Source organism: Solanum stenotomum, chromosome 9 (genome assembly GCF_019186545.1).
Source record: "Solanum stenotomum isolate F172 chromosome 9, ASM1918654v1, whole genome shotgun sequence".
NCBI lineage: Eukaryota > Viridiplantae > Streptophyta > Magnoliopsida > Solanales > Solanaceae > Solanum > Solanum stenotomum.
In genome coordinates, this window is record NC_064290.1 from 202,658 (window position 1) to 216,361 (window position 13,704).

The window sequence follows — 13,704 nt, forward strand, 5'->3', positions numbered from 1 at the left end:
CATAAACAGAAACAAAAGTCCAAAAAAGAAGAACATAGTACTACTCGAGCTAAATTAAACACAAAGCTGAAGGGATGAACATTTTTACAGCTAGACTAGAGACAACAACCAACACAAATTAAGGCAAAACATTCCACGAAATCAGATTGCAAGACTTAACATTAAGAATACAACAAACTTCGTATTCTCCATTTTTGAAAACTAGGACAACTAAGATTTTCTATAACTTAACAGTCAATCAATCTAATTAAACTACATTCAAAAATTAAATTAGCAAGACATCAACTAATACAAAATTATGCAAACTAAGGGCAATCAAGTTTAAATAAGGGAAAAACAAAACTTAAACACATTTTAACATTTTGATTTAAGCCAAACACTAGCCGGAAAAACAGTCCATAGGTCTAAACAAGAAAATGAACAACTAAACCATGAATCTCAATAGTCCAGAACAACAACTAATTCATCAAAATAAATAAATAATAACAATAATTTGAAACTCATAACAACACAGGAACAACGATTATCAACTTTAGCATAATAACATACTAGAAAACAAGATTAAGTTGTAGAGAGAAAAGGAGAAATTACCTGTTTTGGTGCAGCGACTGAGACGACGAGCTTGATTAGCGATTCTCACCACGAACTTCGAATAAAAATCCGAGTATCCACCTTCTTGGAACTTAGAATCAGAAAGCTAGATATAAAAAAAAATTAAGTGTAGAAATGACTATTGCCTTAGAACCAAACTGAAAACTGTAAACCTCTTTGTAAGCTATTTTTAGTATATGACCTGAAATTCCAATCTTTTTTTTTTCTGCCCCGTTTTTAATCACTATTTATAGAAAAAAAAAAGCAATTTTGGGGGGGAAGTCCGTTGAAAAGATCCAAACAGAATTTGAATTTCTCTTGCTATTTTTGAAGCAACAGTAAAGGGGATGGAAAAAAGCTGAATCTCATGAAAAGGGGGAGAAGGGGACGACGAAGGTGATGGATTAGGTTTCTAGGATATGGGTTCTGCAGGGTAGTTGGATGAGATTTTTGCAGCGCGATTTCTGGGTTGCGTGATTTGGTTCGCTGGCCGAGTTTCTGGGTTTCTGCGTTTGCGCGTGAAGAAGAAGACGTAGGGATAGGTGTACTGTACGGGTATTTTGGTATGCTGGATGAAAGAAATGTATTGTTGGTGTATTGAATATGGGTTGAATTGTATTGTTGTCAGATGGGATTTGGAATTGGAAATAAGAGTAAAATTGGGCCGGTTTGTTGTTGTTGAAATTGGGCTGAAAATTGGCCTGAAAAAATTGAAACAATTGGTAAGGAAGGGGTTGGATTTGTAATTTAAGATGTGGCCAAAAGATTGCAAATTTAGCCTACTTAAATTTAAGAAGTTAAACAAATTGAGTTGATTTACAAATTCGGCTAAAGTTTAAATAAGACGAATTAATTTTAATTAATTAATGAGCTTCTTAATCTTAACGAAATAAAATAATCAACTTAATTACAAACTAATTAACTAAAAAAAAATATACACTATTGAATAATTAGACTAATTAACCAAATACTTAATTAAAACCAAAATCCCTTTCTTTTTTCTTTTTTTTGAGATGATTTTTTAATATTTATAAAATGTACTAATTATATATAAAATTATGTAAAACATATATATTATCTAAAAATTATAAAAAGTGACAAAACTAGTTAGAATAACTTGCAAACTATATATTTTTTCTGAAAATTTATGAAACTAATTATTTTTAATCGTATGAAATTGAAGAAGCTTGATGATTAATCTATAATGTGGAGATCCAAAATTGGGTGTCAACAGCTGCAACCAGAATGCGAGACTTTGTTAGGATGAATGCGCCAGAGTTCTTAGGATCGCAAGTTGGATAAGATCCCCAAAACTTAATTGATGAGGTCAAGAAGATCTTTGAAATGATGCAGGTAATTGGGAATGATCGGGTTGAGTTAGCATCGTATCAACTGAAAGATGTAGCTCATATCTGGTATACGCAGTGGAAGGAGAACAGGGGTACAAATGCAACTCTTATTACTTGGGATTGTTTTAGCAAAACCTTTTTGGACAGGTTTTTCCCCGTAGAGTTGAGAGAAGCAAAGGCCTAGGAATTTATGAACTTAATGCAGGGTAACATGGCGGTCCAAGAATATGGGGTCAAGTTTAACCACCTCTCCAGGTATGGTCCTCACATGATTGTTGATTCCGGGGCTCAGATGAATAAGTTTCTGTATGGAGTGTCAGACTTAGTGAAGACAGAGTGCAGGAATGCTATGTTGTTGGGAGACATGAACATCTCTAGGCTCATGACTCACGCTCAGCAGGTTGAGGGTGATAAGCTTAGGTAAAATGCTAAGGAGAGTAAGAAAGCAAGAATAGGCAACTATGAGTATTCCCAACATAAATCGGGTGGTGGAAATTGCTCGCAATTTCAGTAGAATTCTTCGACTCCAGCACCTTCATTAGCCAGTGTTCCATTCTCCAAGTTCCGAGATAATCAGAAAGGTGGAGCATAAGGCTCTAAGTCTCAGGGAAGTGTTACAGGTACCAAAACCTACCCAACTTGCCCTAAGTGTGGTAAGAACTATCCGGGCGAGTGTCTTGCAGGAAAAGAAAGATGCTTTGGGTGTGGTCAGTCTAGTCACAGGTTGAAGGATTGTCCTTCTACACAGGGTTAAAGAGGTAATAATGGTAGAGCTCAGTCTACAACTTCAGAATCACCAGCATGTTGCCCGACTCAGTAGGGTAACTCATTTGGTACAGGTGGCGGACAACGCCAGAATAGGTTGTATGCTCTTCAGGCTGACCAGGATCATGAAGATTCTCCTGATGTAGTCACTGGTACATTACAAGTCTTTGATCTCGATGTTTATGCTTTGTTAGATCCAGGGGCTACTCTTTCCTTTGTAACTCCTTATATAGCAGTTAAGTTTTATGTTGGCCCATAAACTTTCTCAGAACCTTTCTCAATCTCTACTCCAGTCGGTGACCCAATTATAGCTAGACGGGTATACATAAATTGCCCTGTCATAGTCTCTCAGAAAATCACCTCAGCAGATCTTGTAGAGTTAGAAATGGTAGACTTTGATATCATTTTAGACATTGATTGGTTACATTCCTGTTATGCCTCAGTCGATTGTAGAACTAGGATTGTTCGGTTTCAGTTTCTAGATGAACCAATCTTAGAATGGAAGGGTAGTGGCTTAGCGCCTACGAGTCGATTCATTTCTTACCTTGAGGCCAGAAAGATGATCTCTAAGGGTTATCTCTATCATCTAGTTCGGATTAAGGATTCAAGCTCCGAAACCCCAACTCTTAGTCAAATCCCGTGGTTAATGAGTTTCCAAAAGTGTTTCCAGAAGACCTTCCTGGAGTTCCTCCCGATAGGGAAATCGACTTTGGAATTGATCTCTTTCCAAATACCCATCCTATCTCTATTCCTTCTTACAGAATGGTTCCAGCTGAGCTTATGGAATTGAAGGAGCAGTTGAAAGACCTTCTAGATATAGGCTTCATCAGACCTAATATTTCGCCATGGGGTGCACAAGTGATGTTCATAAAGAAGAAAAATGGTTCTCTCAAAATGTGCATTGACTATAGGCAATTGAACAAGGTCACAATCAAGAATAAGTATCTCATCCCCAGGATTGATGACTTGTTTGACCAATTTCAGGGTGCTAGTCATTTCTCAAAGATAGACCTCAGATCGGGTTATCATCAACTCAAAGTCAGAGATAGTGACATTCCGAAGACATTGCTCAGAACTCGGTATGGTTATTATGAATTTGTAGTTATGTCATTTGGACTAACCAATGCTCCTGCAACTTTCATGGATTTGATGAACAGAGTGTTCAAGTAGTACTTGGACTTGTTCGTTATCGTCCTCATTGATGATATCCTCATTTACTTTAGGAATGAGGAGGAACATGCGAGTCATTTGAGAGATGTTCTACAAACTCTCAAAGATCACTAGTTATTAGCCAAAATTAACAAGTGCGAGTTTTGGTTACAATCAGTTGCTTTCCTCAGACATATAATATCCAGCGAAGGGATCTGGGTGGATTCCCAGAAAATAAAAGCAGTGAAACAATGGCCCAGACCTACCTCTTCTGCAGATATCAAAAGTTTCTTGGGTCTAGTGGGTTATTACAGAAGGTTCGTGGAAGGATTTTTATCCATAGCCTCACCATTGACTAGGTTGACTCAGAAGATGGTTAAGTTTCGATGGTCAGATGATTATGAGAAAAGATTCACAGAATTGAAAACTAGGTTGACTACAACTCATGTCTTGACTCTACCAGAGGGTTTAGATGGTTATGTGATATGTTGTGATGCATCCAGGGTCCGCCTAGGTTGTGTGTTGATGCAACGAGGTATGGTTATAACTTATGCTTCTAGATAAGTTAAGGTAAATGAGAAAAATTATCCGACCTATGACCTCGAGCTTGCAACAGTGGTGTTTGCACTCAAGATTTAGCGACACTACTTGTATGGGTATATATAGATGTGTTCACAGACTATAAGAGCCTCCAGTATGTATTCACCCAGAAAGAGTTGAATCTTTGCCAGAGAAGATGGCTTGAGTTTCTCAAGGATTATAACATGAGTGTGCATTACCATCCTGGTAAGGCAAATATAGTAGCAAATGCCCATAACAGACAATCTATGGGTAGTGTAGCACATGTTGATGAAGAAAGAAAAAAGTTAGCAAAGGATGTTCACAGACTTGCTCGCCTAGGAGTTCGTCTTATGAGCATATCAGATGGTGGTGTAATGATTCAGAATGGGGCAGAATCTTCTTTGGTAGTGGAAGTTAAGGAAAAGTAAGGCAGTGACCCGATATTGCTTGAACTCAAGAGTGCAGTCCACCAACATAGAGTTGAGGTTTTCTCCCAAGGGGGAGATAGTGTGCTTCGCTACCAAAGTCGATTATGTGTTCCTAATGTGGGGGAGTTGAGACAACATATTCTTGCAGAAGCCCATAACTCCAGATATTATATTCATCCAGGCACCACTAAAATGTACCGCGACCTGTGAGAAGTCTATTGGTGGAATGGTATGAAAAGAGATATAGCGGATTTTGTGGCTAAGTACCCAAATTGCTAGCAAGTTAAGATAGAACATCAGAAACCAGGAGGTATGACTCAAGAGATCGACATTCCTACATGGAAGTGGGAAGTCATCAACATGGATTTCATCACAGGTTTACCTCGTAGTCACAGATAACATGACTCCATTTGGATAATAGTTGACAGAGTACTAAGTCTTCACACTTTTTGGCGGTCAAGACTACAAATTCGGCGGAGGACTATGCCAAGCTTTACATTAATGAGATTATGAGGTTGCATGGGGTTCCTTTATCTATCATCTCAGATAGAGGTCCTTAGTTTACCTCTCATTTCTGGAAGTCGTTTCAGAAAGGTCTTGGTACTCATGTTAACTTTAGCATATCATTTCATCCGCAGATGGATGGGCAGTCAGAGCGTACCATTCACACATTAGAGGACATGTTGAGAGCTTGTGTGATCGATTTCAAGGGTAGTTAGGATGATCACCTTTCTCTTATAGAGTTCGCCTACAGTAATAGTTACCATTCCATCATTCAGATGACACCTTATGAGGCATTGTATGGGCGTAGATGTAAATCTCCAATCGGTTGGTTTGAAGTAGGTGAAACAGCCTTGATAGGGCCATATTCAGTCCTTGATGCTATGGAAAAAGTACAACTCATTAGACATAGACTTAAGACAGCCAAGAGTCGCCAGAAGTCTTATGTAGATGTAAGGAGAAGGGAACTAGAGTTCCAAGTTGATGATTGGGTTTTCCTGAATGTATCACCTATGAAGGGGGTGATGAGATTTGGCTAGAAAGGAAAGCTCAGCCCCAGATATGTAGGCCCTTACCGGATCTTGAAAAGGATTGGTAAAGTGGCCTATGAGCTACAGTTGCCAGCAGATTTAGCAGTAGTGCATTCAGTCTTTTACATTTCACTATTGAAGAAGTGCGTGGGTGATCCAACATCTGTAGTGCCATTAAAGAGTGTGGCTATGAAAGATAGCCTTTCTTATGAGGATGTACCTGTTGAAATCCTTGATCGTCAGGTTAGAAGGTTGAGAAACAAATAAGTCACTTCAGTCAAGGTTTGGTGGAAGAGTCAGTCTGTAGAGGGAGCTACTTGGGAAGTAGAAGCAACCATGAAAGCCAAGTATCCTTACCTCTTTCCTTGCGATTCCACTCCAGCTTGAGGTAATAACCCATCTTCAGTTTTCGAGTCATTCATGCGTGAAATCAGTCTTAGTATCATGTTTCTTCAGTTTGTACTTGCATTTTTAGCGTATTTGCATCTTCTTGAAACTCAGTTCAGTCAGAAATCAGTCTTAGTGTTTAATGGTAGGGTTGTAGTTTTTCCCTCCATCTCGGCTAGTTTAGCCTTTATTCAAGGATGAATGTTCCCAAGGGGGAGATATTGTAACTCCTCAAAAACCAAGCCTAGAAAAAAATAACAGAATTTACCTGAAGAAGTGAACCACTGCAGGGTTTACAGACCGTGATAGGGTCCACGGTCCGTAGACCTACCCATGGTCCAGATTTGGACTTCACCAGGCCCAGGCATCAGACCACGAGACCCTTCACGGGCCGTGGTCACAACGATGGGCCATGGTGGCTCCCGTAGTGTCAGACCAGTAGACCTCCTAGCTTGGCCCTAGAACCCCTTAGGTCTAAGTAATGACCACAAACATTTTCACGGTCCCAGGTCTTTCGCACGGTCCGTGAGAGCTTCCGTGGAGTTTAACCAGTAGACTCTCAATATGAAGCNCTTCACCAGGCCCAGGCATCAGACCACGAGACCCTTCACGGGCCGTGGTCACAACGATGGGCCATGGTGGCTCCCGTAGTGTCAGACCAGTAGACCTCCCAGCTTGGCCCTAGAACCCCTTAGGTCTAAGTGATGACCACAAACATTTTCACGGTCCTTGGTCCTTCGCACGGTCCGTGAGAGCTTCCGTGGAGTTTAACCAGTAGACTCCCAATATGAAGCCTCTAGACCTCAGCCCAAGTGATGACCATGGGGAACTTCACGGTCCGTGGTCCTCCACATGGGCCGTGGTAGTGGCCGTAGTCCAGACCCCAAAATTTTCAAAACCAAGTCCAGATCACGACTGACTTCACGGTCCGTGGTCTCTTTCATGGTCCGTGAAGATGGCCATGGTCAGCCCATTTGCAGCTTTAAGTCAGGGTTATTTCGATTTTTTCCTATTTCGCTGAACCTCTAAACTACGTTGTTTTAACCCTAAACTACGTGGTTTTGGTTTTAGACTAGAAACATAACTAGAACTTACCTAAGTCAGATTTTATATCAAAACTTAGAAGTTTAGAAGTGTAAGAAGAGAAAGAGGCGACCAACCCTAGTTCAAGAACGCATCAAGTTTCCTCCAGTTCCAGCCCTGAAATCGAAGGATTTCTCCGTGGAATTCGTCACCAGGCAGGTATGTGGGATCTCACTAGTGGGTTCCTTTCACCCATTAGGACCCTAGTTTTTAGTCAGTTTCTTGATTCCCTTATTATGACTAGACCTAGGGTTTCTTGAATGTTAGAATTATTGGATTCTTAGCTATCAGAATGATCAAAATTAGATTAGTATGTTAACATTCAGTTCATTGCATGAATTCCAGAACCCTAGCTATGTATTTCTTTAGTTCTTGAATTACACATGCTAGGTATGATATTTCAGTTATTCAGTTATACATGCCTCAATTATTAATGCATCAATATCAGTTTAATTGTTGCATACTCAGTTTGCATGTTTAGTTTGAACTATCCAGTAACTTACAGAAATTCAGTCATAATGTGTTAATTACTTAATCCATTGGGAGTAGCATAATATCGAGTTGGACTAGGGTTCAACGTACCCAAATAGTCCTAGAGCTACTAGCTACGTAAGTTGTAAGTCCTCTCCATGGGCATCATTTCAGTGATCACGCCAGCATGCCTCTATACCTCTGGCAGGGTATATTGGGTCCTCTCGATGAGGCTGAGAATCCATTTATTCCCAATAGCTTTACGTTCCTTAGGAAGGTCAACTAGATTCATACTTTGTTGATTTTCATGGACTCTAATTCTTCTTTCATCGCTTTTAACTATTAATCCTTTTTAGGGCTTGATAAAGCCTCAGTTAGCAAATTAGGTTCATCTAATTCTTGTACCAATTTGACACCTGTTTGGGCACTACTTGCATTGGATATTTGCTTATTACATCAAATGTAACTAATACAAAACTATAAAAAAAATGTTACTGAGATGTTTAAAAGAGTAAGATAAAATTACATTGTAATGCTAAGCTAAATATTACTTTTATTGGTTAAAAAAATATATTAAGAAGTCAAAAAGATTATGTGGGACTAGACGAAGCAAATTTATGCAGGGCAGAGTGGAATGAGTTGAAAATAACAATATGCTATGTGGAGCGAGACAGGCCGGGGCGGGCGAATTGAAATCTGGCCTTTCTCCACAATCATCACTACATCAAAAATGATCTTTATCAATAATTAATTAATGTCAATAGTTTAATTGCTGTTAAATATGTTTTTAGAGACAATTAACGCTCTTTGTAAAGCATATATAGACATTGGATCCAATGACAATTAACTAATTATACAAATACAATTTTTAACAAGTTTTATTAATATGCATTATTAATTGTTGCTAAAAGTTATTCTTGTTAGAATGCACCCATTTACCACCCCTAATTCTACTAATAAAATTTTACCAATTCTCTCACACCCATCACCACCGGAAAAAAAGAAGAAAAAAGAACAAAATGAGTATTTGCACATAGTGCAGTATGGACTATGGTTAAATATTACAAAAATTATGTGTAAAAGCGTATTACTTATTTATTGGATTAATATAAATATTGAATATGAATAATTTTTTACCGTTTTATCCTATTAATTATAAGACCGATCAATACTGACATAGTGCATTTAAGGAAATTGTGGTTTGGTGGAAATGCAGAGAGATAAGTGATTATCGCTCTCTTCGTCATTTCATATTATTTGATTCATGTTGACCTGACACTCTTATTTAAATTATTAAAGGTAGTATAAAGAAAAGTAATATAACTATTTTAATTTGTTAAAATAGAAAAGTAAAATAATTAAAATTTATTTATAATATAAAAAATAAGTAAAATAAAACAAAGTAATACATCAAAAAGACGTAAATAAAAAAACGTGCTTCTATTGTTTTGTAATTATGAATATGAATTCTGGACATGGGCATGCAGTGCATGAATTAGTGATGTACAACTTGTAAAATTAATTTTCACACCAAAATTTCTATTTGCACTGAAAGTCAGAAAGTGAAATATCATGGAGTACAATACATGTTTCCCCATTTTATATCAACTGAATTTTTTAGATTTTTTTTTTATTGTTCAAAATTATTGAATTATTTCAATTCAAGATGGATTTTTGAGCTTTTTTTATATCTAGGATAACGTTCTTTTAGGAAGAAAATAAAAAAGAAAAGATGTCACATAAAATAAGAAGGAGAAAGTACTAGTTTTGACTACCCGTCCCACTCCAAAAAAAGAACAAAATGAGTATTTTACCCGTATATTAGTACGAACTATGGTTAAATATTTAAAATACATATGTAAACACACATTATATATTTAATATATTTATTAACTCTCTCTCTCTCTCTCTCTCTCTCTCTATATATATATATATATATAAATATTCGAATAAATTTTTACAGATATGCCTATTAATTATCAGATTGGTCAATACAGGCAAAATGCATTTAAAGGGGAGTGTATTTTGCTGGGAATACGGGAGACGTAAGTAATTATTTTCTTCACCGTTTTATATTATTTGATTTATGTTAATTTGACATTTTCCTTAATTGGAGCTACACTAATATTTTCTATTTCATATTAATCGTTATATTTTTTTTTACACGTTATTTAAAAAGTCATGAATAAAAAATAATTTTTTTAAAACTAATTTCCTTTAACTCTTTCAATAAATTTTAAGATTAGATTCACTTTCAAGGACAATTCATTTTAAAGGGAAAACAGAAAAAAAGTACTCCCTTCATCTACTTTTACCTATCTACTATACTAAAAAGAGATATCAATTTTAGAAAATCCAAAAATAATTTTGTAGGAAATTTCTATTCACCAAGTGAAAAGAAGTCTTTGGGTGAAAATCCAAGTGAAATGCAAATTATTAGCTTCTTTTAAGAAGAAAATGCAAAGAAAAGATTCAAAGCGAAAGGAATGAGTTTCTAAAAGGAAAAAGTATTTGAAATTAGGGGTGCGTTATTTAATTTTGAGCTTGTCATTTGTTTTTTTGTTAAAATTAAGAATAAATTTGTGTCAAAGTATAATTAGAGGGGTATATTTGGATCCAAAATATAACAGAAGGGGTATATTTGGATTTAAAGTATGACGAAGGGTATATTTAAACTATTTCCAATTATACATTGATATATTTGACCCTTTGCCTTTTTAATACACCAAATGAAACAATATAAAAAAAATTATCTATATATAATTACTACAAGCATTATTAATATAAGCATTACTAATACAATACTCTATTTATCATTATTTATATACACTCTACCAAACACGTTGGATAAATTAAAATACATTATGATATTTTGTAAAATCCCAAAGATGTTTTTTCACTTATAAAAGTTGCTGCAACAACCCATCTTTTCAAGAGTTCCCAAAGCAAAACAAATAATGATTTGCCGGAAAATTTATCACCAAAACTCCGGCCTCCGGCAGACAGTTTGCCGGTGGTTTCAGTCTTGTGTTGCTCCGGTGACACCTGCTACTGCTACTGTATGTAGTGGCAAGAGAATGCACTTTTTAAGAAACTATACGGCGTCGTTTTGCTCATATACTAAGGTGAAAATGTTTCTTCTTTGCATAAAATTGTTTGTTTTTCCAAAAATAATTTAGTGTATTCATTTGCATCATGTGTTTGTGTGTTACTTTTGTTGATCTTGTCAAACTGAATAGAATCTTCTAGTCTTTTTGTTTTCTTTTTCCTTCGTCCGCACATGCAGGGCAAGAGCCGGCAGTATGTTAGGGGTTCNGTATGTAGTGGCAAGAGAATTCACTTTTTAAGAAACTATACGGCGTCGTTTTGCTCATATACTAAGGTGACAATGTTTCTTCTTTGCATAAAATTGTTTGTTTTTCCAAAAATAATTTAGTGTATTCATTTGCATCATGTGTTTGTGTGTTACTTTTGTTGATCTTGTCAAACTGAATAGAATCTTCTAGTCTTTTTGTTTGCTTTTTCCTTCGTCCGCACATGCAGGGTAAGAGCCGGCAGTATGTTAGGGGTTCACCCGATCCCCCTTTGATAGAAAATCTTACTATTATACATGATCAAAATTACTTTTTATGTATATACCATAGATGTCCAATCCCCTTCGATTAGTTCGTATATTTTCTTTTTCAGATTTTGAACCCCTTTATTAAAAATCCTAGCTCTGCCACTGCCACATATTGAATATGGGAATATCAAGGTTCTGGATTATTTGAAATCAGCTATGGGTGGGCTAAATAAATCTCCACAAATATTGTTACACTTGTGTTGGATCTTCAAAAAGCACACTACTTATGAAGAATCCGACACACGTAGACATTTTCTAAAAATCCGTTAGACCATGCGATATGAAATTATAATTTAAAATCATGATATGAAATTTGGTAAATATAATTGCTTGTTTATTGCATAGTTGGTTCTAAAAAATGTTTTGAAATTTCATGCTCTTTTTCATTACAGATAGAAGAAGGGAGTAAAGGGTATCATTTAAGCGACATAGAGGAAAGAATTAATGAAATGAATAAGGATTTAGACAATTCGTCTATTAAATCACGTACTATATTCAAAGTAAATGTGTCGCTACGTAAATCAAATCCATTGACATATACACCAAAGATGGTCTCTATCGGTCCTTATCATAGAAAAAATCCTCAACTTGGTTCAATGGAAAATTACAAATTATTGTACCTACGCCGGTTTCTTCAACGAAAAGAGGGGTTTGATATGACAAGTTGCATCAGAGAATTGGAGAAACTGAAGGAGGAAGCACTGAAGTGTTACGATGATATAGAAGACCTTGGTAATGATAGTCAATTTTGTCAAATGTTGTTGCTTGATGGTTGTTTTGTGGTTGAGTTTATTCGAGAATGTTGTAAAATGTGTCCCGAAGGAGAAGAAGAAATTATCCGTTTTGCTAGTTACATATGTCATCAAATATTCCGAGACTTGATGTTACTAGAAAATCAACTTCCCTTCTTTGTCCTCAACAAGCTTCATGACATGACGAAACAAGATGATGACTTACCATTGTTGTTACTGGTGAATGATTCAATTATCTTTTTTGTTGACTTGCCAAACATGATCAGGGAATCCTTTAAAAACACAAAAGATAGTATCAAACATTTACTTCATGCAGTTCACATTGCTTCATGTCATGGCCAACATCCCAAGAAAAATTTAAAATATGACATAAAGCGAAATAAGGTCATGCCAAATGCAACAGAGCTTTCCCAAGCTGGAGTTAGCTTTGTTAAAGCTGGGTTACATGACAAACTTGGGGATAAAACAAGTTTATTTGATAGTATAAAATTTGAGAATGGATTAATGACGATTCCTTGTTTTCGAGTATATGATGGCACAGAAACCATCCTGCGAAATCTCATTGCTTATGAGCAACAATCATCTGATGTACAATATAAGTATTTCACTGATTTTGCAGCTTTCATGGATCATCTTATTGACTCAGAAAAAGATGTGAGTTTGCTTCGCCAGAAAGGAATCATAGAGAATTGGATGGGAGAGGACAAAGAAGTGGCCAGCCTCTTCAACAAAAGCGGACATGGGATCACTACGTATTCAGACTTCTATTACAAAGAAGAATGCTTAAAAGCAGCTAAACACTATGAAAAACCATGGAATAGAATGAAGGCAAGTTTGAGGCACAATTATTTTAATAGTCCTTGGAAAGGAGCTTCAACAACAGCAGCCATCATACTCCTCATACTCACAGCTATACAGACTATTCCAGTTATCAAGATTTTTAAATGTAAATAGTAATTGTCTCAACTGTACTGTTGATGAGCTTATGAGTTTTTCATTAATTCTATTCTCTCTTTATAAGTTTGTCATTAATTGAATGCTAATTAGTTTATTTCAAGTATCTATTAATCTTGAGATTTATTAATTATTGGTGAAAATACAATTACAGTTAAAAATAAAATTTATCTTCAAATTGAGGTTGGATTATCCCGCGCGTTCTCTTTAAAAAGATTCAAGCGCATTACAATATGTTAGTTTAATATGGCTTTTGAAGACTGAAAAAACATATGAGAAAAGGAACGAGTTCAAGCAGGAAGGCTAAGTAAATTCTAAGTCCAACGTGAAGTAGGAAGTATAAACAAAATAGGAAGCATAAGCAAGCAAAGTAATTGTCAAAGCCAAGTTGAGAAAGGAAACTACAAAAAGAGAAGTCGTCAAATCATGTTCTAATCGGATAAGGAATTGAGGATGCTATGAAGTCAAGTTCGAGTAGGAGTCTGAGTTGAAATAGGTTTTGGATTCAAGTCCATATCTATAAATAGGGCAATAACTTCTTAAAGGAAGTTTGCGCACTTA

At 36.1% G+C, this 13,704-nt stretch overlaps 1 protein-coding gene across 1 annotated transcript; it reads left to right on the top strand.

Moving 5' to 3' along the window:
* Positions 1-10,749: 10,749 nt before the first annotated feature.
* LOC125875619 (putative UPF0481 protein At3g02645) lies at positions 10,750-13,145 on the top strand. The gene is made up of 2 exons (XM_049556613.1): positions 10,750-10,940; positions 11,830-13,145. Exons 1-2 carry the CDS (start codon positions 10,773-10,775, stop codon positions 13,141-13,143), a joined length of 1,482 nt encoding a protein of 493 aa, XP_049412570.1. The 5' UTR covers positions 10,750-10,772; the 3' UTR covers positions 13,144-13,145.
* Positions 13,146-13,704: the final 559 nt, after the last annotated feature.

Excerpts from the sequence above, each read along its gene's own strand:
- LOC125875619 (XM_049556613.1), top strand. The coding sequence starts at position 10,773 with ATGATTTGCCGGAAAATTTATCACCAAAACTCCGGCCTCCGGCAGACA. Across the intron at positions 10,941-11,829 it reads CGTTTTGCTCATATACTAAG|ATAGAAGAAGGGAGTAAAGG; the intron begins GTGAAAATGTTT and ends TTTTCATTACAG.